The 24,992-nt window shown below is 60.7% G+C and overlaps 2 protein-coding genes across 7 annotated transcripts in view; one reads left to right on the forward strand and one right to left on the reverse strand.

The window, feature by feature from the left end:
• Positions 1-1,793: 1,793 nt before the first annotated feature.
• Positions 1,794-24,992, forward strand: part of PPP1R12C (protein phosphatase 1 regulatory subunit 12C) — a 225,441-nt gene continuing 202,242 nt past the window's right edge. The window contains exons 1-22 of one of the 6 annotated variants that reach the window (XM_056135759.1): positions 1,797-2,523; positions 4,543-4,673; positions 4,748-4,866; positions 7,633-7,792; positions 7,965-8,109; positions 8,234-8,308; positions 9,061-9,128; positions 9,208-9,335; positions 9,429-9,502; positions 9,608-9,766; positions 9,832-9,899; positions 10,335-10,421; positions 10,611-10,701; positions 10,787-10,861; positions 10,933-10,993; positions 11,081-11,163; positions 11,258-11,298; positions 11,375-11,465; positions 11,612-11,716; positions 11,906-11,956; positions 12,069-12,119; positions 12,193-12,761. In XM_056135759.1, coding sequence (XP_055991734.1) covers positions 1,843-2,523; positions 4,543-4,673; positions 4,748-4,866; positions 7,633-7,792; positions 7,965-8,109; positions 8,234-8,308; positions 9,061-9,128; positions 9,208-9,335; positions 9,429-9,502; positions 9,608-9,766; positions 9,832-9,899; positions 10,335-10,421; positions 10,611-10,701; positions 10,787-10,861; positions 10,933-10,993; positions 11,081-11,163; positions 11,258-11,298; positions 11,375-11,465; positions 11,612-11,716; positions 11,906-11,956; positions 12,069-12,119; positions 12,193-12,279 — 2,631 coding nt within the window. In that variant the 5' untranslated portion in view covers positions 1,797-1,842 and the 3' untranslated portion in view covers positions 12,280-12,761. Of the gene's footprint in view, positions 2,524-4,542; positions 4,674-4,747; positions 4,867-7,632; positions 7,793-7,964; positions 8,110-8,233; positions 8,309-9,060; positions 9,129-9,207; positions 9,336-9,428; positions 9,503-9,607; positions 9,767-9,831; positions 9,900-10,334; positions 10,422-10,610; positions 10,702-10,786; positions 10,862-10,932; positions 10,994-11,080; positions 11,164-11,257; positions 11,304-11,374; positions 11,466-11,611; positions 11,717-11,905; positions 11,957-12,068; positions 12,120-12,192; positions 12,762-24,992 lie in introns of those variants that run through there. The other 5 variants (XM_056135764.1, XM_056135761.1, XM_056135760.1 and 2 more) reach the window with 5 other exon arrangements.
• Positions 13,632-23,343, reverse strand: EPS8L1 (EPS8 like 1). Its single transcript, XM_056135773.1, has 20 exons — positions 23,318-23,343; positions 22,822-22,851; positions 21,896-21,936; positions 21,421-21,479; positions 20,843-21,004; positions 20,465-20,614; positions 20,033-20,115; positions 19,398-19,662; positions 18,979-19,105; positions 18,724-18,812; positions 18,560-18,634; positions 18,323-18,471; positions 16,989-17,130; positions 16,838-16,866; positions 15,161-15,299; positions 14,946-15,077; positions 14,666-14,771; positions 14,158-14,332; positions 13,905-14,037; positions 13,632-13,817 (listed from the first exon to the last, which is right to left on the reverse strand). Exons 2-20 carry the CDS (start codon positions 22,836-22,838, stop codon positions 13,731-13,733), a joined length of 2,160 nt encoding a protein of 719 aa, XP_055991748.1. The 5' UTR covers positions 22,839-22,851; positions 23,318-23,343; the 3' UTR covers positions 13,632-13,730.

Here is a 24,992-nt window from a genome sequence, read left to right on the forward strand (position 1 = left end):
TCTTTTATTTTTTTGAGGGGGGGCGTTTGGGGTCACCACTGGCTGTGACTGACTCCTGGCTCTGTGCTCAGGCCTCCCTTCTGGCAGGGCTCAGGGGACCCTATGGGGTGTCAGGATTAAATCTGGTCAGTCACGTCCAAAACAAGTGCCTGAACCTCTGTACTATCTCTTTGGTCCCGGTATGAGTTAATTTTACTTAGCTTGTTGGTAGTGCAGGGGGATTCCAAGCAAGGTTAGAGTCCCTCACAACCATACTTGGCTGGATTGGGTGGGGGTTCTAATGGCTTGTTGCTTGGGGCCATCAGGGATACACCAATGATGTCCAACTCACTTCTCAGTGCCCATCAAGTGCTGGCGAGTGCCATGTGGAGGGGTGCCATTTTCCAGGTGACTGACAAGCTGTGGGTGGGGCTGCATGCCCGACAGGCTGAGTGCAGGTGATCCATCCCAGGAAGGAAGGTGAGGCTGCTCTGATAAGAGAATTTTTTCATGTTTGTGTCCTTTGTGTAAAGGACTCTTCCAAGGCATCTAAGAACACCAGGGAGGGGAGCAGGCGCCCCACGTGCACGCATTCCCAATGTCCACTGGTCTCAGGAGGCTGTGGTGTCCCTGTGGCCTATCTGACTGTCCGAGGCAGCAGGCCGTCTCTTTTCTGACCTCTCACCATTCTGAGGCCATTGGCTCAGCCCTGAGAAGGGCCTCAGCTAGCTGAATGGTTAAGTTTGACCTTCCAGAGTTAAAAATTAGAGAAAACAAGTTTCAGAATGCAAACCTTCTAATGGACAAGAGAAGCGCGGAATGGAATCAAGACACAGCTGGATGTAGCTAACACCTAGCTTCTGTTCCATGGGCATCCCTCTAAGGGATACAGGAGGCCAAGATAAAGGGACCAGCCCTTGGGGTTATTATTTATTTAGGATTTTGGGCCACACTCTCCACTACACACAGAGGTTACTCCTGTGCTCAGGGTTTGGGGGGACCCTGTATGATGCCAGGGATCAAACCTGGACCAGCTTCACTAGAGGTGAATGCTTCATTCGCTATATTCTCTCTTCTGCTCCCTTTGCTTCTTGTCTTGAGTTTTCTGTTTTTTGAGGGTTCTGACTTGTACCAACTGAGACCTGGCCGCGAGGCAGAGACTTTCCTCATGTGCTTTGAGGCTCTTCCCTATGCCTAATCTTGTGCCTCGAACTTGGAGTGCACCCTCAAGACGGGACACGTGAGGCTTAGATGTGGATCTGCTTTGGATGTGGGGCTGCGAATCCAGTTCCTCACTCTGCAGGGAGTCCTGGAATTCATTCATTCATTCATTCATTCATTCATTTGTTCACATTCACTCACTCTAGCACCATTTTCCCTCGGTGCTGTTGGGGTGCAGTTCCAGGAACCCACAGAAGACAAAAACTCCCTTTCTTCACGGTTCTGGTAGAACAGAGCCGAGGAAAACTGCCAGACTAAGACGTTTCACGGGGCGAGGAGAACTAAGGGCTATGGGGAAAACAAAAAACCAGTTCTGTGTTCTTTAAGGCTTCGGGGGTCGTCCAGGTCTTTTTCCTTCCAGAAACCTGTGAGCGTCAGGCTCCGGGAGACGAAGAACTACATTTCCCAGCATGCTCCGGGCTCGAGCGCGCCCGTGGACCGCTTTCGGCCGACGGACTCCAAGTCCCGGCGTGCCCCGGGGCTGCGTCGGACGTCGCACGCCGGGCGGTCGGGGGCGGGAGGGGTCTGCAAGGCGGCCGCGGGGCGAGCGGCAGTTCCCGGCGGCCCCGCGGCGGGCGGCGGCTCGGGCTCGCGGCTCGGGCGCTGGTTCGCTGCGGGCGGCCGGGCCGGCCGGGCGGCGCCATGTCCGGCGAGGACGGCCCGGGGGCGGCCGCTCGCGAGCGGCGGCGGGAGCAGCTGCGGCAGTGGGGGGCGCGGGCGGGCGCCGAGCCAGGGCCCGGGGAGCGGCGCGCCCGCACCGTGCGCTTCGAGCGCGCCGCCGAGTTCCTGGCGGCCTGCGCGGGCGGCGACCTGGACGAGGCGCGCCTGATGCTGTGCTCGGCCGAGCCCGCGCCCGAGCCCGGCGCCCAGCCCGAGCCCGCCGGCCCGCCGCCCGCCCGCGCCGTGCTGGACGCCACCAACGCCGACGGCATCAGCGCCCTGCACCAGGTCAGCGCCGCCGCGGCTCCCGCGCTCGCCCGCGCGCCCCCTCCCCGGCGCCGCCGGCGCCCCTCGCAGCCCCTTCTGCTCCCCGGCCACCTCCTGCGCCCACTCCGGAGCCGCCCGGCGCTGCCCTCCCCCTGGACCCCGGCCGCCCCGGCGGGCGCGGGCTGCTCAGCAATCCGGCCCTGGTCGCCGCCGCTGCGTGAGCTGCGCTCGCCCGGGACCCCGCGGCGCCCTTTGCTAGTCTCGTCTGTGCCACTTCTGCTCTGCCACCGAATGCTGCCGCCTCTTTCCGCGACACCTTTTCAAGCTCCGCCTGTGCCACCTCTTCTGGCAATACTGTTCCACCCCCCTGTCGCGCTGGGTTCCCCTGCCAGGCAGGTACCGCTTTCCCCGAGCTGGGTCTTCTACAAGCCCCTCATCCCCACCCCTCCCCGTTCTCTGGCGTCGGCCACCTCGGCTGGGCCCACATCCTTCATACTGCCTCTTCCATCGTCTTCCTTCGTTTCCCACATCTATTGCTGCTTAGGGACGCTCCATCCTGAGCCATTATTATAGGGGGTGGGAGGGACGGAGAAATGGAATTTGAGCCATCCCGGAGGTGCTCAGGGATCACTCCTGGTGGGTCTCTGGGGACCCTCTTCTGGGAATTTAACTCAGGTCCTAGGCTCTATACCAGCTCGTGCCCTTGAAGCCAGGATGCTCCCTAGCCGAAGTCAACTCCCCACCCCTGTGCCCTCTGATTCTCTGGTCCCTTCTTTGTTTTCCTGGGCCTGTTCCACCTCTGCCTCCAGCCCTGCTCTCCCTGCCCAGCCCCTCCTGGCCCTGGGGCTCCCCCCTCTGGGGCAGCGTTAGTGCACCTGTGCCTGACTTGGGTCACCCTCTGCCTCTGGTGCTCTTCCCTCTGCCTGAGGGGCCTGGGTAATTTCTTGTGGTTCCTGTCACCTTTCTTTCCTGAACACTGTCCACTTCCTCCACAGCAGGGCATGGCCTCCATTCAGCCTCCTGTGATGCATCCCAGAACCAGGGCTTGTCTGCCCTGGGGTTCCACCTGCTTTGGGCTTCCAGGCACCTTACCCAGGGGTAGAATGACTACCTTGTGCCAGTGTCCCAAACATGGCTCCTCCCTGCCCTGCTTTCTGCCCCCAGAATCCCTGGTTACCATAATAAAGGAGCCAGAAGGGATCTTGGGGGCAGGGGTGACCAGACCTTCCTTAGGGCCCGGGGAGGGGGCAGTTGAGAGAGAACAGCCCCTCCGCATCCCACGTTGTGTCTCTACTGTGTTCTCTGCTCTGGGCCTTGAGTTTTCCATCCCTGACGCCCCCTCCCTGCAGGGCCTCATGTTGGGAGCACCTTTCAGGACCAAAGCTGCTACCTGGTCTCGGTGCTCCCCCTTGGGGACCCCAGTGCTCCCAAGGTGTTCTCTTCCACCCCGAAGGTCTGGATTCCAGACGCCCGCTGGCCTGTTTCTCTGGGGGCCTCCCCTGCCACAGCCTCCATTCAGGCTTTGCAGCAGGCCAGCAGGATTGGGGGTGCTGGTTTCAGGAGGGGGGCTGGTCAGCTCCTGATGCTTTGCCCCACACTGACCTCATTTTATCTCTAAACATGGGACACCAGGGTCTGCACTCAAGGGATGGGGTTGAGCTTTGGGTTGCTGGGAATATTCCCTCCTGGAAGCCTGTGCTGGCACTCCCTCCCCAGCCAGCAGTGTCCCTACTGCTGAGGTCTCCAGGGTGTGGAGGTGGGGGCGGTGGGGGCCAGGGTTGCCCAGGTGGAAGCAGGGTTGGGGGCTCCAGCGTCCTCCGGTGAGCTCCCGGCTGCTGCAGGGCCTTGAAAGGGAAAGGCTCTGCTCCCCGCCACCTCCCCCCCCCCCCCCGTCACCATGACAACCTCGTGGAAATAAACGGAGCCCAGAGTTCATCCCGTTCCCAGGGCATGCGCCCCCTTCTCCGGCCTGAGTTTCCATGACTTCATGCTCTTGGCCCTCGTCGCTTCCTCCCCCTCCAGCGGCCGCCGGGGAGAGGTGAAGGTGTTGTGGGGCGCTTCCATCAGCAAACCCAGGAGTCCAGTGTCGGTGTCCCTGGGTCCTCCTGATCTCTGGTTCTTCTGGAGCTGGAGCTGGGATCATGGCCACCTCCATGTCCACTGTGGCTGGCGCATGGAGGATGCTCAGGGATGGGCGCGAGTCTCGGGTCCTGGGCACAAGCCCTCGACGGGTGTCCCCAGGCGGCCTGCCCCCGATGCTCATTTGGCCTCGTGGCTCAGCTGGGCACGCAGGGCGTGGGAGTTGCTTCCTCAGGGACCCCCATGAAACGACCCTGCTCCAGGTTCAGGGGGCACAACCCGGCTGGGTGCCCTGGCTCCGCCCCTGGGCGTGGCTGACACGCACCCCGCCCCCAGGCCTGCATCGACGAGAACCTGGAGGTGGTGCGCTTTCTGGTGGAACAGGGTGCCACTGTGAACCAGGCAGACAATGAGGGCTGGACGCCTCTGCATGTGGCTGCCTCCTGTGGCCACCTGGACATTGCCAGGTGAGCGGCCAAAGTGCTAGGGAGTCCCCGGCGGGTGCCCTACCTGGCCCCCCCTGACTTCCGCCTGCCCCTAGGTACCTCCTGAGCCACGGCGCCAACATCGCTGCTGTCAACAGCGACGGGGACCTGGCCCTGGACCTGGCCGAGGCCGATGCCATGGAGGGGCTGCTCCGGGCCGAGATCACCCGCCGAGGTGGGCTCCCACACCCCGGGTGCGCGAGCAGGGAACACTCCTGGCTTTGGGGAGAGGGGCACGGCCGGATTGGTGCTTGCCCAGGAAAGTAAGTGGCCAGCCAGTTTGTGGCCTGAGACAGGCAGAACACTTGCAAGACATGCCCTGCCAGACTGAGATCCGAGGGAATGTCTACAGTCCCTGTCATCATGGCCAGCTGGTGACACGGGACCAGTGGTTATGGGTGACAGACTGGGATGAGACAGACTCAGCCTCAGAGGGGACAGGTCCCTGCCTTGCCACTAGGCAGGGAGATGCTGCTGGGGCCTGGGGCTCAGTTCCAGAGCTCAGTCGCCTTGTGTGGGACCCGGCGTTCCATCCCCAGCACCACATGGCCCCCGAGCACTCTGATGAGTGTGCGTGCTGGGCCTCTCTCTCAAGCACTGCCAGGGCTGAGCGGTTGGACAGGTCTTCCTTTACACAGAAGGGGGCTTGAGGAGAGCTCAGTGGGCTGGAGCACAGCTTAGCATCAGGCAGCCGGTGTTGATGCTCAGCTCCCTGTGGTCCCTGGAGCACTGGGCTGAGAGTAGGCCCTGAGTACCACTGGGTATGGCCTAGAGGTGGGAAAGAATATCCAGGTGCAATGTGGCAAAGTACCTGCGATTCCACTCACCTGAGCCTCCTGGCAGGTCCATTGAGATGGAAGCAGCCGTGACTCTGGGGGTGGATTTGGGCGTCTGGGAGTTGTTCGTAGGCCAGAGGTTCTGGGGGTAGGTGGGGGAAGGTTGTATGGTCGTGTCGGTGTGCTCTGCATCACAGTCCTACTTGGACGCGGTTGGCAGGTTTCTCGTGTGGACATTTGCCCCCATTGAGCATATGCAGATGAAACCCTAGAGTTAGGTGGGCTGCAGGCATGACCCAGGAGCAGTGTTGCCCATCATGCTGAAGGGCTTTGGTTCTCGGGTGTTCAGCTTCTAAGCCTCACTCCCCTCGGCACCCGTGGATGGCCCAGCAGACCACGTTTTGTTCTCTGTATGCCAGCCACAGCCTGAACCGCTCACTGCAGCCTGGGCCGTGGCAAACCCAAGTGAGTGTGCGTGTGGGAGCTGTGTGCTGTCCCCTTACAGTTTGGGGACTGGCGAGTGGGGATGACGCTTCTGAAACTCACAGAGCCCCAGAGTGCAGGCAAGTGGGGCAGGTGAGGACGGTCATTAGACCTCCCTACACTCGTTTCCAGCTCTAGGAAGGTGGACAATGCCCCCTCTGGGCAGGGGGGACCTGGGATAGGTCCTCTGACCCTAGCCTGACCCTCATCACTGTGGCCGGGGCAGCCCTGCCAGTGGGCGCTCTTAAGACTGCACAGAAAATGTCACAGGCCTTCCTCCCTGAGGCTGGGACCTTAATGAGTGGGTGTGACGTGCCCCAAGAAAAGTGTTTACAAACAGGTGGCCTTCCTGGGACAGGCCCAGTGACAGGAAGCAGGGGCGGGCGATGCCACTTCCCCAGGATGGGGCTCCCTAAAGGAGCCAGGATAGGTCCAGGCACCCAACCTCCAGGACAGCCTTGGCTGCTCCCTCTGCGAAGCCCATGGCAGCCACCTGCATAGCCACCTCCCAGGATAGATCCAGGTACAGAGGAGGGAAAATCCAGGAGACAGGCTGCATGGGGCCCGGGTGCCAACAGGTGGCGCTCCAAGCCCAGCTCCCCGGTCCACACAGCTTGGGCAGATGGTGAAAATCTGCTGCCCCATCTCTGGAAGTCCACACAGGAGTCTGGAGGGATTTCCTGTGGGAGGGTGAGGGCCCTCCATGGACTGGGTCACGGTTTTGTGGCAGTTGATGTGGGTTTCCCTGCCCCAGCAGGGAGGGGGGTGACTCTAGTCTGGTCTAGCCTCAGGTATGCAGAGTGATGCCCACTGCCTGGGTATGGGGATGTCCCATTTGGTGGGCATGACTGCCCCCTCCCAGAGCCCAGTGTCTTGGGCAGCCGCCGTGAGCTTCCCAGGGAGAAGGGCATCCACTTGGCAGGGCCACACTGGTGGTGCATGGGATGGCTCCTGATCCTCTGTCCCCATCTCTGTCCTGTGTCCTTGGCTGCAGAGCATCATTCGTTCCCCAAGCCCCGGCCTGTCCCATGTGGCTCCTGAGCACAGCATGGTGTCCCTTCTGTGTGAGGCAGTGGTTAGCACATTGGCCATTCCCGGCACCACAGGGTCCCCCAGCACTGTATCTTTGGCCATTGGCAGTAAACTGGTGACCCAGTTGGCCAACAATTGCCACTGGGGCCTGCCGTGAGAAAAAGACTGCCTGTTGGTTTGGGGGCCACTCCTAGTTCTGTGTTCAGGCATCATTCCTGCTGGGCTGGAGGACCTTGTGGGCTGCCGGGATTGAACCTGGATCAGCCGTGTGCCGGGCCAGCGCCTTCTCCTGCAACGTCTCTCCGGCCTGGAAACTGCTTGTCTGGGTCCCGAGTGACCGGAAGGTGCTGTGAGGTCCCAAGTCCTAAGGTCTTGTGCCTGGCAGTGCAGCGCATGTCGCCCTGTCACCCAGCAGAGGCGGCGACATGGGCCACTGGAGGGTGGGGGTGGCATCATGGCCCAGCTGTGACCAGGAGTGGCTGCCTGGCCAGTGAGGCTTTGCCAACCCTGTGGGGGGGTGGTGCTGGGGGAGGGACAGGTGGGAGCCTTCCAGATAGGACCTCGGGGCCTGCTTGGGAGCGGGGCCTTTGCCCTGTGCTTGGGGTGTGGCAACAGAACCCCTCTCTGGACCCCCACTCCCTGCCCTCCAGGTGTGGACGTGGCGGCAGCCAAACGGGCCGAGGAGGAGCTGCTTCTCCGTGACACTCGGTGCTGGCTGAACGGGGGCGCCATGCCCGAGGCCCGGCACCCCCGCACAGGGGCCTCAGCCCTGCATGTGGCCGCCGCCAAGGGCTACATTGAGGTGATGAGGTGAGCTCATCCCTGGTCCCTGCCCGCTGCCACCCACTCCCTGAGGACATCAGCCTCAGGTGGTTCTCCAGGATCCCTGGATGCTTGGGGTGGGGTAGCGAGGGGGGGCATGACCATGATTTCCAGATTTTGTGACTTGTTCCCTGGCTCTTGACCCCGTCCCCTGCTCCAGGCTGCTCCTTCAGGCTGGCTATGACCCTGAGCTCCGGGACTGGGATGGCTGGACCCCGCTGCACGCGGCCGCACATTGGGGCGTGGAGGACGCCTGCCGCCTGTTGGCTGAGCACGGCGGGGGCATGGACTCGCTGACGCACGCGGTGAGGCCTGGGCAGGGGCAGTGTGGGCATGGTCCTGCCCGTGTGTGCTCCTCAGAGGGGCCCAGATGTGTGCCGTCACAGGTATGGGGCCCCACCTTCAATTTCATGCACCCTTCCCCCACAGGGCCAGCGTCCCTGCGACCTGGCAGACGAAGAGGTGCTGAGCCTGCTGGAGGAGCTGGCCCAGAAGCAGGAGGACGTGAGTCCAGGGCCCCCTCCCAGCACCCGCCCTGCCTGTGGCTGACCCTTTGTCGACCCTGGCATCAGGAGGAGGCAGGCCTGGGGCCAGACCAGCTGTGGGTGCAGAGGGGGTTAGCATGTGTGGCCAGGCCGGGCCTCCTTCCCTCTGACATGCCCCCTGCGCAGCCTCCAGGGCAGAGGATGGGCTGTGCTCAGTAGGCATCGTGGCTGTGAATCTGCCCGGGATTTGCAGCAACCACAACCTGTCCCCTAACTTGAGATCAGTGTCTGTAAAATGGCCAGAATGACGTGTGCATCTTTCCTTTATGAGCATCCATACATCAGGCTGGATGCAGCACATTATGCCAGAGAAGCTTTTAGAACTGTACCTGACTCTCAGTGCCTGGAACTTCTTGGAAGGTGGTGTCAGGAAGTGGGAGGAGTGAGGGTTCTGCAGTGACCTCTGGGAAATGTGTCCCTGTTCTGGCTCAGTGGCCCCAGCACTAGGCCGGGCCCGGAGGATAGGACTGGGGGCCCGGGCTAGGCTGCAGCGGGCATCCCCCTGGCTTGGGTCCTACTGTGGGGACAGGTGTAGGAGTAGGGTCCCTGGAGGGCAGTGGGTGACCACAAGAATAGAGTGACCTCCAGGCTGTGGGACTGCAGGGAAACAGCCTCGCCTTGCACGCCGATGCCTGAGAGAGGCTTAGCTCTGTGCAGGGTGCAGTCTGGGGATCCCCAGGCTGCCTTCCCCAGCACTCTGTCCCCTTGTAGCTGCGCAAGGATGCCTCCCAGAGCCGCAGCCCGGAACCCCAGGGGCCCAGCAGCAGCAGGCACTGCAGGTGAGGCTGTTGGGGCGCCCTGGGGGAAGGGAGGGGGTACTGTGGCCATGGCCCAGCTTCACCCGCCCTGCCCTGCCAGGAGCTCCGTGTGCAGGCTGAGCAGCCGCGAGAAAACCTCCCTGCAGGACCTGTCCAAGGAGCGCCGGCCTGAGGGTGCTGGGGGTGCCCTGATCCGAGATGAGGATGAGGGAGAAGAGGGACCAACAGGTGAGGGTGGGTCTGAGGGAGGAGGGGCAGGAGCCAGGTCCCTGGGGTCTGGGGGCCAGGCCTTTCCTGTGATCCTGTCTTCAGGTCCCATAGGGTCACCCCCCGCAGAGTCCAGAACCCTCAATGGCGTGTCCTCCCTGCCCCCCACAAGCCGCCAGAGCCCTGTGGTGAGTCTTGGCAGCAGCACGGGGAGGGGCGGCGGGCAGAGGAGGCCTGCAGGAGGTACTGCAGCCCCGGCATCCCTGGTCCAGCCCTGATACCCCCCTCCTTAGCTTCCCACCGAGGATCCCTTCCCCAGGCGCTTTGGCCTCCAGAAGACAGAAAGTACCGGGACCCTGGGCCCCTCAGACCAGCGGGGCTCTGTGGACACCCCGGGGGCTGGCCTGCAGCGCTCTGCCTCCTCCTCAGGGCTGGAGAGGGCCCCCACCCAGGTGAGCAGCGGGAGGGGCGCCCTGGCTCTGCAAGGGACACCTGCCTTCATCCTCTCCTCCTTTAGGCCAGGGAGCCCTGTGTTGCCAGAATCACCCCGAGCCTCACCCAGAAGATGCTGGAGCCTCCTGCCCTGTGAGTAGCAGCACTGGGCCCTCAGGGTCCCCTGGCACCCACCTTCCTGCCATAGCTTCTTTCCATGGGTCAGGTCAAAGTTCAGTGAAGCCTTCAAGGCCACGTGATCTGACCCCCATCCCCTCGCCCAAGTCTGTCCTGCATCTCTGCTGTCACGTGCCCCTGCTCAGATCTTTGCTCTGGCTTACCCCTTCTTCCCAGGACTGTATTCCACGTCACCTCCTCCAGGCAGCCCTTTCTGACCACTCCTGCTTCGCAGCCTTGCTCTTGGTCCCCTTCTCCAGCAGCCTTAACTCTGTACCTTCTCTGGTGGTCTATCTTTATTTTGGTCATTTCTGCCTGCAAGGGCATTTTGACTGGGGCGGTTGAGGCGGGGTTGGTGGCTGCTCTCATGTGGCTGCAGAACTGCCCCCACCACCCCACTCCTCCCTCCAGTCCTCCAGAACCTGAAGCCCTAGTGGAGAAGCCAAATGTCCCTTCGGCCGCCCCTGCACCCCCAGTGGACTCCCGTGATCGTTGGAGGTGAAGGGGCAGGGCTGGCGGGAACTGCACTCCCAAACAGAAACCCCCATCCCTAGCAGTCCCAAGGTTTGGGGGGGCCCTAAGAGAATGCGTCCTGACCTGGGGGTCCTCAGGCCTCCCAACACCCCTGCCCTGCATGGTATCAGCCCTCTACGGGGACCCCCTGGACCTTAGGACTTGCGCTCGCAGGTCCTACCAGATGCCCGTGCGGGATGAGGAGTCGGAGTCGCAGAGGAAGGCCCGCTCACGGCTGATGCGCCAGAACCGGAGGCCTACCCAGGTGTGGCGCGGAGGCAGTGCGGGCAGGGCCCCCCCCCCCCCCCCCCCCCGCCTGCTGGCTGGTCCTGATGACCCTTTCTTTCCAGGGTGTCACGCTGACCGACCTGAAGGAAGCCGAGAAAGTGGCTGGACAGGCCGCTGAGCTGAACACATCAAGCCGGGTGAGCGGTTGGGGCACGCGCAATGGGGATAGCTGACGTCACGGTCCTCTGACCCCTGTGGTTGCCCACAGGATCTCTGTCGGCGGCCACAAGTGCCCGGGCAGGAGATGTCAGATGGCCCTGCTTGCAGAGGTGAGGGCTGGACGCGGGCCTGGGGCGCGCAGTGGGACCCTCAGCAACCAGCAACTGCCTGCACTGACTCCTCCTCCTCCCCTACAGAAGTGCTCGAGGGTCAGGACCAGGAGCCACCTGCTGCCAGGGAGCCTCTCAGAGTTGGCAAGGACTGGAGGGGGCCGGCAGAGGTGAGGGGGTGCCCAACGTAGGGGTGGGGTGGGGGTCAGGTGGCCTGGCAGTCTAGGCCCTGGCTGACTCCACCTTCACTGCCTTCACCGGCAGGGGGAGGAGGTGGAGCTGGCCCAAGGCAGCACAAAAAGCAGGTAAGGTCGGCAGGAAGGCTGAGGTGTCCTGGAGCGAGCTGGGCGCACCCCTGATGCCCTGCTCACCCCCACCCAGCGCTACAGACGGCGGCCCCTCCTTCCGCACACCACGGGACTTGCACCCCACCGAACTCCAATCAGAAGAGCATGACGAAGGCTTCCAGAAGGTTCGCGTCCCACCCCCGCTGGTGCCCTCCTGGACCCGCCCCGCTGCCCTGCTATCAGCTAGCGGTCCAGCACCGCACCTGCCCTTCCCTGCCTCATCTGAGCCCCACCTGACCCCCATCCCTTCCCGCCCCTCCCTGGTGCTCAGCTGTACGCAGAGCTGCGCGTGGAGAACCAGCGCCTTCGTGAGGCCCTGACCGAGACCACGCTGCAGCTGGCCCAGCTCAAAGTGGACCTGGAGCGCGCCACCCAGGTGAGCCCGCTGGCAAGTGAGGGCAGAGCTACAGCATCGGGGGCGGGGCTTGAGCGAGAAGGGAGGGGCTGAGCCGCTGGGGGCGGAGCGTATATTAAAGTCGCACCCTGTGGGTTCTCAGAGATGCTGCCTTGTCCTTCTCGGTCCTTTCCTGGGTCCTCTGACCCCTCTGCTTTGTTTTTCCTACAGAAGCAGGAACGCTTTGCAGAGAGGCCGGCCCTTCTGGAGCTGGAGAGATTCGTGAGTAGGGTCAGCTGGGAGGGGCGTCTGAGTCCCAGCTTTGCACACTCTGACCTTCCCCACGTTTCTCAGCCCTGCGCCTCTGCTGACGGGCCGCCCCCCATCCTTGCAGGAACGCAGGGCCCTCGAGCGCAAAGCGTCAGAGCTGGAGGAGGAGCTGAAGGTGAAGAAATGGTGCCATGGGCCATGGGCTGGGTGAGCCCTGCACCCCCTGCTGACCCCCTCCCACCCCACAGGCCCTGTCCGACCTCCGGGCTGACAACCAGCGGCTCAAGGATGAGAATGCAGCCCTGATCCGCGTCATTAGCAAACTCTCCAAATGAGCCCACAGGGGCTTCCCGCACTCATATTTATACAGCTGCTTCTGCCACGAGCACCCTTCCCCCACGGGACCACAGTGTCAGGGCTGGGGCACCTCTGAGAAGCCATAGCCTCCCCTTGGGACCTCCTGGGCTGTAAGGGGAAGAATCCACAGGAGCCGAGGGGGCCCATCAGAGGCCAGGATGGAGGCAGGTGGGGGTTCCAAGGTTGGAGGCAGGACCAGTAGCCAGGACCAAGTGGTCTCCTGCCCGGAGCTGCCCTTCTCACGTGTGATGCCACCATTCCCCTCCCCGTCCTGAACAGGGATCCGAGAATGTGCCAAGAGTCCCACCGGCCTCGGTCAGTGGGCCTGTGTGGGTCCATGTGCAATATGGGGGTGCCTTTATATTTTTGCTGCCCCCTGCTCACCTGCCGTCAGGGCAGGGGGAGAAGGTATTTTCGAGACAAAGCATAGGCACCACCAATAAAAGTTGTGATGTTGCCACTTAGCCTCTCTGTCCCCACTCCTGTGGGGCCACGTGTCAGCCAGCTGTACCACACGTATGCAGGGAAGCAGCCCACAACCCCTTGCCAGGGCCATGGGAGCAGCAGCGGCTGGTCAGGGCTGCCGTGAGGTCACAGGGGTCATACTTCGCTCACTGGGGAGCAGGGGTTTCTTACTCAAGCTTGGTGCTTTAGAAACAAACCAGTCAGCTACCAAAAGTTTCAGATTTGGGGCCATTTCCATATAAAACCCTGCAATTTTTCTTCATTTTTGGAAAAAAAAAAGTGTGACCTTAGCAAAACTGAGTGGCACAATGGACTGAGCTGCAGACACTGTAGGATTCATGCACCCATCCATCCATCTACCTGCCATCCACCCACTCATTACCATCATCCACATATCTTAAGCCCATCCATCCATCATCCACCCATCCATCCATCCATCCATCCATCCATCCATCCATCCATCCATCGCTACTTGCCAGACCCTGACCTGCCTCCTGGTGACACAGTAGTGAGTCACACAGATCAACTGATAGATTTTGGAAGAGGATGAAGATGTGCATTTCAGAGGGTGGTGTGATGAAGCAGGGGAAGGGCCATGGTGAGGGTGGGTCACTTTTGGGCATCTGTATTCCTCTCAGGCCAAGGAAGGAAACGGCAGGGTCCTATGCCCTCTAGTGGCCGGTAGCAAGGAGACAGCCATTGACATGGTCCGCTGGAAAGGGGCTATTTATGTAGACTTGGACAGAGTATCATGGTACCCAAGGTCGGGGTGCGCAGCAAGCGCCTTCCCTCAATCGTCTCTGTGCCCCACTCCCCTTCTGGCCCCAGATCAATCTGCTTAGGTGACTCCAGATGGAGTGCCCCGTTTGTCCACGACCAGGGCCGGAACAGGTGGTGATCCTTGCAGGAATCTGCTCCATAGGTGGGGGCATTTGTCTGGTTTCCCACGGAGGTTTGGGGAGGGTCAAATAACCTCTGTCTCCATTTCGCTCTCAACCTTCCTTTTCTGCTTCTCCATCACCGCTTCCAGCTCGGACACGTTCTCTTTGTCCTGGAGGAAGGGGTGGGAATCAGGACCCTGGCGGCCGGCTCCTGGGCGCCTTCGGGTCGGTCCCAGGGATGCGCATCTCCGGCTCACCTCCAGCAACGCGCGCTGAACGGTGACCTGGCTGTAAACTCGCGCCCCCTCTTCAGGGCTCACCGCCCGCAGCTCCTCCTTCTGCAGCGAGAAAAGCTGCGCGCCGGTCAGCACGCCCAGCGACTCCACGGTCCTGAGTGGAGCGTGAGTGGGCGTGGTCAGACCTACTGTCAATCCGCCCACTTCGGAGTCAGTCAGAATGCTCCGCTTCTGGCCTGCAGTCGGCCAGAGAGTGGTACCCTACCATACGCACCCAGAGCTGAAGCCTTTGGCCTGCAGCCACGCGCGGACCTCCGCTGCATCCGAGCGCGGGCTGAGCTGCGGCTCCTGCGCGCGGGGCCCCGAAGCAACGCGGCTGGGGCCCGCGCGACCCTGGGCCAGACGCACTTGCAGTTCTTCGTTGATACTGATCATCTGGCAGAATTTCTCTGCAGAAGGGAAAGGGGGGGGGGGCGAGCGCGGATTTAGGGCAAAGCGTTTTGGTGTCAAAGGTTGAGAAGGATGTCAGCGCCCCGCGGAGTCCCAGTCTCTCTTGTTTTGGGGCCACACCTGGCTGCGCTCAGGACTTATTCCTAGCTCAGCTCTCAGCGATCATTTTCGGCGAGTTTCAGGGGAACCATATGGGGTGTCAGGGATTGAACCTGGATGGTTGCGTGCAAGACAAACACCTTACCCGATGTGCTGTCTGGCACTCTAGGCTCTTTCTGAGTCTTGTTTTCCCACCTGGTGCTTCTCTGGAACAGGGTGCCCCGATCACTCACCCTTTTCGCTGGAGTCCAAACTGTTGAGGCTATCACAGCTGTCCCAGTGGGACCTCCCCCATGGCGAAGCCAACATCAGGGCTGGTGGGGGCGGGGTCGTGCTATTCTCCTACAGTGGGGAGGGGGAAGCAAGCACCTGCTCAGAGGGCTGAGTCCTGGGCCCCCCACTGGTGCCCCCAGCCAGCTCTTCTGCTTCCGCCCTTGACTCTGACACTAGCTTCCTCATTCCCAGAACCCAGGATCTGACTCTCAGTCTCTCCTCAAGACCCACGAAGCTCACCAGGTTGAGGGCAGGGCTTTGGCCGCTGCCTGCCTGGGGTCCGGGATGAGGTGTCAGGATATTATAGGGCACATATCCCTCCTGGCCCTGCTGGTCCCGAACCTTCCACCACTTGCGCTTGTCATCCAGGACCTGGGGGGGATATGTGAACCTTGGTCTGTCGCCAGGGCTGAGGGCTCTCCAGCCCACTGCCCCTTCCTGACCAGCCCTCTAACCTCTAGCACATCCCGGTGCTTGACAGACAGCTCGCTGCTGTTGCGTGCCTCGAAGTCATAATTACACAAGACCCACTTCCTGACAGTCTCTGGCTCCGCCTCTGGCTCGGGCTCAGTCTCTGACTCAGGGTCTTGGTGACTGAGGAGAAAGGGGAGGGCTGAGGATAAGGAGGCGGCCATGCTGTGGTGCTGGCCTCTGGGGCTTGGGTGTGAGCTGGGTTAGAGCCAAACTGGGGTCAAAGCTGGTCAATACTGTTAGTAGATATTTGAAAAATATCCAGAGCTCCTCATATGCCTGGTCCAAGTCTGCTAAGGGCACTGGGTTCCTTTCAACATACCAGCACATTCTGCTCAGAAACATGGACTCAGAAACAGCTGCAGTTTGCAGAGCTGTGACTGTGAACACACAGTGGAAGGAGATGGCCGTTGCGGAAACAGGTGGGGGAACGCCCAGCACTTGCTGTGTGCCTGGTGAACGACTGAGTCTCAAGACAATCTCTGCAGAGCTGCAGCCACAGCCATTTCCTCCCCCAGAAACTGTTTTCTGTTTTGCAGGAGGGGAAGTGGAAGCGGCACAATGCGCAGGGACATGTGAGTTTAAAGGTCAGAGAATAAAGAGGCAACACTGGACTAAGACCCTGGCTGGCCCCCAGGAGTCCATTGTCTCTTCTACTGGGCTGGCCATGGCTTTGCATTCTAGGAGACCAGTCAGGCAGACTCTGTAGGAAGGGGCTGCTTGACCCATCTTTTCCACTGAGTACTGGAATATTAGAACACAACGAAAAGTTGGGGATGTCCAGGCCAACGTTCAGAAGCAGGGGGAGAGGACAGGCAAAGTTTGCAGAATTTTGTCTTGGACCCCCATGCCCCCCCGCATCCCGGATCAGGCCTACCTTTGCGAGGGAGAGGGGGGGTCTTCAGGACCGCGGCACCCCCTGTGTGGGGCCAGCTGCTTCCTGCATGCTGTCCCTGCTGAGACCCCTCTGTCCCGGACCTCATCCAGACCCACCCTCCTCTTTTCTTCTCTTTTGTCCCTGCAGTATTCCTCCATCTGCCCCTACTCACCCACGGGGGAGGGGGGTTCTATAGTCCTTGTCCCTCTCGCCCCTTCCTACATCTGCGCCTAGCCCCCAACCACATGGTGGAACCATGAACCAGGAGCCCAAGTTCTGTCCTTCCCAGACCCCTGTCCCCTGGGGTTCCAGTCTGACATGTAGCAGGAAGAATTGTTTTTCAGGGCTAAGTCATTTCCCAGCTTTCTCCCAAACCCACTGCTCCAAGAGGAATTCTGCCTATCCTCCCCAGCCTGATACCCCGGGTCACCAGATCCCAAGCATCAGACTGGACCTCTCCTTCCAAGCCCAAATGTCCTGTCCCAGTCCCTTCCCTCCAGAGCCTGTGATCCCGCTCTGGGAATGTAAACTGTCCCCTTCCAGCCCACTGGGTCCCCACTCCCAACCCTGCTCCCTCCTCCCTGAGTCCTCCCTCCCTGCTCCTCCCCCACCTCCGGCCCTGTCCACCTCCTCACCACCTCACCCACCTGGTCAGAGCAGAATCCGGAGGCAGAAGAAGAAAAGACAGGAAAAGAAGGGGAAAGGGGTGGGGTGAGCGCTGGGAGCCCCAGGATACATCCCTCCTGGACACGCCCCCACCTCCTGGCTCCAGGCGGACACTCACCCATTGACAGCGACATGGTGGGCGCTTTGCTATGAGAGGTGAGAGCGAGAGCAACCATGAGTCAGGGTCAGGGCCCCAAATTCCAGCTTTGACCCCACAGTCCCATGGAGCCTTGGGGACTTGGCTGCCTCCCTCCGAGTCTCAGCCTCACCTGTCGGCGCCGCCGCTCGTGCAGAAGCTGCTTCTCCACAGGGTCCTCCCAGGGCCGACCCTGAGGGTCAGTGGCTGGCGGCTCCCAGCCGCAATAGAACTCGGGTCTGTATGCGGGTCCATCCTCTTGCGGCAGCTCCAGCCTGTGGCCAAGGGGGCAGGGACTCAGGGACCCAGGGCCTTCGTTTCATTTCACATTGGCCCCTACCGCTGCTGTTATTTTTGGCACTGCTGGGAATTCAACCCAGTTATCCAGTATGCGCTCAAGAGGCCTTATTCCAACCATTCTAACCTCACCCCGTCCCTCCCACTCTGTCAATTACTTTTCTAAGTGCGCTGATCTCAGTCTTACCTGGATTTCAAACCTGGTTTCCTCCCCTTTCCTCTAAATCCAATCTCTGGCTCCACCCTTCGCCACTACCTAGAAGCTCTCAGTCAGTGCACACAGGCCCGGCCTCTCCGAGCCTCCCTTCAGTATAGACCCCGCCGCACCCTATCCTCCATTCAACCTGAGTAAGGAACTCTAATTATTCCAGTACTTCCTCCAGTCGTCCCGGCATTTGTCCCACTCATTCTTCAATTTCTTTGGCCAAGTCCTCTCTCTCTTTTTAAAATCTGTGTTTGGGGCTGGAGCGATAGCACTGCGGGTAGATCGTTTGCCTTGCACGCAACCAACCAGAGTTCGATTCCCAGCATCCCATATGGTCCCCTGAGCACCGCCAGGAATGATTACTGAGTGCAAAGCCAGGAGTAACCCCTGAGCATCGCCAGGTGTGACCCAAAAAGAAAAAACAAAAGCAAAACAACAACAAAACAGCTCAAATCTGTGTTTGTTTTTCTTTTGGGGGAGGGGGGATGGTTTTGGTTTTGGGTCACACTGGAAACTGCGATGTTCAGGGCTTACTCCTAGCTCTGAGCTCAGGGATCACTCCTAAAGGTGCTTGAGGGACCATATGTGATGCCAGGGATCGAACCCGGGTCAGTCGCGTGCAATACAAGCAAATTACCCACCGCACTATTGCTTTGGCCCATGGCCAAATCCTTTTCATTAAATTCAGCTCCTAACCTTTCGATCTCATCTTTTTTTCTTTCTTTTTTTTGGTTATAGCTGGTGGTACTCAGGGATCACTCCTGGCGGGCTCGGGAGACCATATGGGGTGCCAGGGGTCAGACCCGGGGCGGAGGCGTGCCAGGCAAACACCCTCCCCACTATACTATGGCTCCAGCCCACCAATCAATTCCCACCCTTACCATTCGGACCTATCCCTCCAATCACCACGCCCCGATTTGGTCCCGCCCACCAAACAACGCCCTGCCCTCAGCTAAGCTTTTTACCCTGGGCGGGTCCATGAGTCCCCTAGGGAGGTCCAGAGCGCATTTTCACGTGGGGTGACGTTGTCCCTCAGCAGCGTCACCGCCTCGGACGTTAGGTAGGGCCGTCGCACGCCACTAGCGAACTGGGGGCCTCCCGACGTATCCACGATCTGCCAGAAGAGCAGGAGGGGGTCAGCCGTCGGACCCTCTAGGCGTCCAGCTTTCCCTATTGCTTCCCAGCTGGGTAGTGGTTCTCACCATCTGCAGAGGTCCGAACAGGAAGTGCAGCAGCTCTGGGGAGGACGGGTTGGAGATGTTGCGGCGCAGCCGGGCCTGCCAGTCGGGGAGAGCCGGGAGTGAGGGGTGCTGGTCTTCCCGAGCAGGCACTCAGGTGACACCCACCCCCGCTGACGCGTCCTCACCAACAGGCTGAAGGCGTACTTAATCTTCTGGAGCACATCGGTGTACTCGGCCTCCGAGGGAGGCTTGGCTCGCAGCGTCAGGAGACCCTCTGTGGTAGAGAGGAGGTGGTGATACCCAGAAATAGCCGCACTCTGGACCCCAGGAAGGACAGCGGGGAAACCGCCTCGGGCGCTAAGGGAGACAGCTGAGAGGGGGAGGCTATGCGGGGACGACCTAGGGAGGACAGGCGGGATCCTACTGGGGACACCCCTCACCTCCGGCTGCGCGTCGCCGCGTCCTGCGGCCGCGCTCCCGGTGCTCCAGCACGCGGGCTGCCTCCGCAGACTTCTGCAGCCTGGACACGAAGTTCTCCACATCGTCGAACACGTGGTTTAGGATATCCTGGAGGACAGACAGAGAAGTGTGTGGGACCCCTTAGTTCCGCACCCTGATCATTTCTGGAGCCTGAAAATCCTCAAGCCTACACCCACGCCCTGGAACCAAGTTCGGCCCACTGGCCTAATCACGCCCCCAATAGAGACCACTCTAGCGGTCTAGACACGCCCACACCAGTCGTGTCCCGCCCCCCTGCAGCAGTCTAACCACGCCCAGAAGCAGGTCACGCCCCAGGATGCGGCCCCCCCCCCCCAGCCCGTTACTGACCACGCCCACCAGGTAGACCTGCTCAGCTCACCACGTCCCTCTCTGCTTGCAGGCCAGCCAGCTCCGGGCCGCGCGGGCCGGGGGAGACAGGGTCCGAGCCCTGATTGTCATTGCGAGCAATCTCGGCGGGGGCCCTCCGCGCCTCCTCTGCCTCTGGGATGGGCTCCGCTTGGGGTCGCCCGCGCCCTGAGCCCTGCCCCGCGGTGCTGATGACTGCGCGGACCGAAGGGCGGCGCTGCAGGGGCGGGGTCTCGGCGGCGGTTGAGGGGCGGCGCTGCAGCTCATCTTGAGTGGCCCTGCGGAGCCAGAAGGGGAACCTGAAGCAAAGCCCGGCCCTGTCTGGCCGAGACTTAGAACGGGGTCAATGTGACCCAAAGGGATGGGAGCTGTAGATTCAGGGCAAATGCGCAGAAACCCGAGAGGTGGGCGGAGGAGCATTTTCCTAACGGAAACTGAGGCAAGAGGGAGAACTCAAGAGCCCGCATCAGGGAAGCCTCCTGGAGAGGTGGCGAAAGCTGTCTGGAAGCGACAGAAAGCCTCGAATATTCAAAACCCCGTCTTCTCCTCCCTGCCAGTGGTAGCAGCCCATTTCTCGCCTGGGGAAAACGAAGCACCGCAACGGGAAGCCAACCCCATTCCCCCATCCCAGTCCATCCAGTCCCTTACTTGAGCGCTGCCGCTCTCCGCTCCCCGCGTCCGGAGCGGTAGTTGTGCAGAGCACCTTGAATGTCCTCTCGAATCAGCTCCGCCTGCCAATCACACTCAGATCAATTCCTCGACCCGCACCCATGAGCGTTCACTCCTCGGGCTCCCCATCTCACCCCTAAACTGTCCCTGATACCCCGGGAGACCTTGAACAGGTGACAACCAACCCTACACCACACTAGCCTCCCAAGTCTATTCTGCGCCCGCAGGCTCTCTCTCGATTTTTGGTCCAAGCCGTCCCCCCAGTCTTCCGCTCCAGCATCTTTCCGGGCCCAGCCTCAGAGGCGTATTCATAGGTCCCGCCCCGATGAGGGCGTGCTGTCAGTCCCGCCCCTCAGGGTCCCCCGTTCCCCGCGGGTGCCCGGCGGTGATGACCCAAACCCGTGCGCTCACCCCGAGTCGCAAGCCTTGGAAGAAGTGCACGTCGGGCTGCGAGCGCTCGGGCTCCTGGCACACCAGCAGCAGCAGCGAGCGGCTCCGGCAGGACGGCATCACCGCGTCGCAGCGCACGATGGCTCCCAGCGGGTAGGATTCCAGCTCTTCCTGCAGAAGAGACGGCGCGTGAAGTTGGCACCGCATAGACAACAGGTAGGTACGGGCACTGCGCAGCCCCACTCTGCTGGATATTGGCGGAGTTTCCAAATGGGCGCGGATCCCTGGTCAAACTTCCCAGAAAAAGCGCGCACAAGAACCAAGATCCACTGTTGGATTCTGCCCTTCCTGACGAGCCTCCAGACCTTAGTCTGCTCTTCCACCCCAGTGACCCGGTACCTTGGAGACCGGATCAAGCAGCGTGACATGGTCCGGAGACACTCGCAGCAGCATCTCCTGGGCCCACACACGGCCCTGGCTGTCCATAACGGCTAGCTTCCGGGAGGCGTCTTCCACTGTGTGCACGCCATCCTCCTCCCCCAGGCAGAATGTCACCAGGTGCTGCCAGGTCGAAGAGACGGCAGAGTCAGTTTCAGGACCCACTGCTGGAGACACCTCCTCAGGGAAGGTGGCCCTGATCACCCTCTGCAACCAGTGGGCCCCTTTACAGCTTTTTCCTCAGAGTGATTAGGCCTGGATCTGGGTGTCTGCCTGGTATCCTTCACTCATTCCTCTGGGCTATTCTGAAGTCCTGTGTCCAGGACTGCCTGGTCTAGCTGCCCAGACAGGAGATGACCCGGAGGAAGGAGCAGCTCCGTGTAGCCCTGAGTCCCCACTGGATGCAAGGAAAGCAGAGGAAACCCCCTGGGCATGTGAGCCCTTGAATCCTGAGCTCTTTCTGCTTAGAGGACAGCTGCTTTTGGGCAGTAGTTTCTGAGTTTCCCTGTCTGCCCACAAACCGGATCACTCAGACTCACATTCACCAGGTACTGGGAGACGTCAGCCATCACCACAGTGGAGTAACGTTTCCTCTGCTCTGTGGGCAGAAGGACAACAGACGTGGGTACTTGCCCAGCCTCTTCCCTTGGACCAGAAGTCCCCCAGTCTCTTCTCAGTCCAGAAGAACAGATATCACAGCCCCCTCTCTCAGAACAGAGGTCCAGACCTCCAGCCTCCTCCCTCAGACCCAATGGCCCAGAACTCCAGCCTCATCCCTCAGACCCAAGGGTCCAGATATTCAGCCTCCTCCCTCAGATCCAGGCACCCAGACCTTCAGCCTTCTCTGTCAGACCCAGTGGCCCAGAACTCCAGCCTCCTCCCTCAGACCCAATGGCCCAGACCTCCAGCCTCCACCCTTACACTCAGAATCCAAAGCCCAGCCTCCTCCCTCAGATCTGTAGTCCCACAGATGCAGTGTTTCTCAGCAGGGGTTTCCTTGCTCTGCAAACTCACCATAGATGGACTTGGCACTGGGTTTGGGGGCTGCTTCCGGGCTGTGGAAGGAAGAAATTAACAGGGCTCTAGGGGTGGGGTCTGCCCCAGGGTGGGCTGGCAGCAGGCGGTAATTGGACAGTGGAAGAGTTGGGGGTGTGGTATCTCCACTGTCACACAGACCTGGATTTAAATCCCTGGCCAGCAGTCCCCTGACCATAAGCCGATTTATCTCTCCTGCCTCAGTTTCCCTTTCTGAAAGCTGGGGCTCACCCCCTGCAACTGCTGGGCCCACCGCTTGAGATGGTGCATCTGTAGAAGGCTTCATGGTTTTCACTGGCCGCGGGAGGGGCCCCAGAAGCCCCATCCTCACCCCTTCCTGGCCTCTGCCAGGTGCTCCAGCCCACCCTCTCCCTCCGCCACTGTCCTGCCTTCAAGGCCTCCAGAAACCTCTGCACTGCGGTCCCTGAGTGTGGGTGCCCAGCGTAGGGTGAAGACCATGGCTGTCAGACAGTCAGACACACCTTCCCTCTGGTTCCTGCATCTCTGCACACTGTCTCTGCTGCTGGCCACAGCCCGGCCTCCCCTCCCCTCACTTGGAGCTGCTGGGGCTGCTCCCGACCCTGTGATCAGAAGCTGGGGCCCTGTGTGCTGGGATGGGTCCAGGTACCCCGCGGCAGAGCAGGTGTTTGCAGCCACCCTCCGGCCAGGCCTGTGGCCGGTCTGTGGCCGGTCCTGGCTGGCCAGTTTAGCGTCACTGTTTAGTGGGAAGTGACTGGGAGCTGGAGGAGCACAGTTCGCAGGCGGCTCCTTCCTTGCTTGAGTCCTATACCCTCCCACCCTCCCGGAGCTCTCAGGGCTCTCTGGTGGTGTCAGAGAGCAGAGTGTGAGTTCCCGCCGCCGTCTGGGAAGGGCACAACCAGGGGAGGAGAGGAGCGGGCACTTACCCGGCAGGGGTGCTCATGGTAGTGAGGGGTCTCCTGCAGCTGCCTTTGCAGACAGAGAGAGGAAAGGGCCTGACACGGTCTGTACCACTCAGGCGCCCCGCCTGGCTCCTCCCTCAGACAGGCTCTGTCTCAGCCCCTCCTCCCTGAAGCCCAGGGCTTCCCCAGATCCTCCTTCCTCAGACCCAGGAATTTAGTCCCGACCTCCTCCCTCAGGCCCAGGAGTACAGATCCCTAGCCCTCCTCCTTCTGACTTACTACACTGAACCCCCCCAAATCATACTTCCGACTCTGAAATCTGTGCTCCCTAGCTCCTCCTCTGCCCAGGCACCCCGTGGCTTGACCTTCTCAGGGGCCTGAGAATTGGGCTTTCAGGCTTCAGATCCCTGAGAATCAGAGAGCCCTGGCTTCCGGGGGGAGGTGTTCACCTACCTCTCTGCTCTCAGCTCCTAAGGTGCCAGTCTTTGACACTGTCAGGACTCTGAGTTTGGCTGGAAACCCCCAGCTCCTCACCTGCTCCGTGGCTCTGTGCTTGCAGCTCTGGCCCGGCCTGGCCGGCTCCACGGCTCCCTCCTGTGCCCCGCCCGCCGCCTCCCTGGGCTGCTGCATACCTGAGCGCTCACCTGGCACAGGCAGCCCAGGGTGGGGTTGGCAGAGACCCAGCGAGGAGGAGGGTTGGATGCCAGAGCCAGGCACCATGGAACAGTCATGGCCCAGGGGCTGGTCCCCTCCTTAAAGACACCCGCCCAGTTCTCCAACCCCTCCCCCCCAGGGTGCAGCATGGGTCCCCCCATCCATACCCAGGAGGCGGGGACATACAGAGGCGTCTAGGCGCTCTGTCTCGCTGTGTCTCCCGCAGGCTGCGCTGCCTGCTCTGTGCTCCCCTTCCAGTTTCCTTTCAAGCCCCTGCCCTCATTCTCCCCTCCTCTACCCATGTCTCTCCCCTCTCCTCCCCTTCCTCCCTCTCCCTCTATCCCTTCCCCTGCTCTCCCCTTGGTCGCCCTGCCCTCCCTCTCCCTCATTCCTGCCCTTTCCCCTCCCTTTCTCCTGCTTTCCCCCTGCCCTCCTCCTCCCTCCCCTTCCCCTCCCCCTCCCTCACCCCTGCCCTCTCCCTGGCACATACCCCTCTAGCAGGACAGATAGGACCCTCTGAGCCAGGCTGAGTCTCAGAAGGTCCCATGTAACAGGGCTTTCAGGCAGATAAACTTTCTAGAGTTTCCGTGTGCCCCACTCCCCACCAATGTCATTTCTCTCAAGGTGAGTGCTGGGGCCTCCCTGTCTCCTCACCTCATAGGTGAGGAGACAGGCCTAGAGAGTGAAGAAAGTCTGGAGGGACAGGGCAGGCCTGCAGGAGTGCAGCTAAGGGACAGAAAAGCCTGGGGGATCCAAGCACCACACATGCTCACACACACACTTGTATACTCAGACACACATGCACTCATGCGCACACCCATACGCACGTACTCACACTTATACACACACACATACATACACACACATACACAGACATGCTCACATACAGACTCTATGTACCCACTTCTTTACGCAAATACGGGCTAACACACTCACGGAAACGCATCCACAAACACATGCACTCACACACACACTACCTGTCACACACATTCAAACACACAAACACACTCACACACAATATGCACTGACACACAATAAACATACTCACACACCCACACATTCACACTTGCACGTTCACACACACAAACAGGTACCAATAAAGTGGACTAAGGCGGGTTTTGTTGTTTACAGGGTGGTGCTGGGGCTGCTGCTGACACAGGTTCCCAGGGGACCCCAGCAGTCCCTGACTCTCCCTGACTCCCCACTTCTTTCCTCAGGGGCCCACTCAGGGACCTTGCAAGGAAGACAGCAGCCCCCTCACCCTGCTCCCCTTCTCTGGGCAGGACCTGAGGGTCATGTTGTGCTCCCCTCTGCCCCCACAACCAGCTGCCTTTTAAAAATTTTTTTTATTTAAAATTTAAAATTTTTTTTATCGAATCACGGTGAGATAGAGCATTACAAAGCTGTTCATGATTGGGTTTGTCATACAGTGATCCAACACCCATCCCTACACTAGTGTAAGTTCCCAGCGACAGTGTCCCCAGTTTCCCTCCCACCCATCCCCCATCCCTGCCTGCCTCTATAGCAGGCAGCTCTCTTCT

The sequence above is a fragment of the Sorex fumeus genome, unplaced genomic scaffold (genome assembly GCF_029834395.1).
Source record: "Sorex fumeus unplaced genomic scaffold, SorFum_2.1 ptg000122l, whole genome shotgun sequence".
Classification (NCBI taxonomy): domain Eukaryota; kingdom Metazoa; phylum Chordata; class Mammalia; order Eulipotyphla; family Soricidae; genus Sorex; species Sorex fumeus.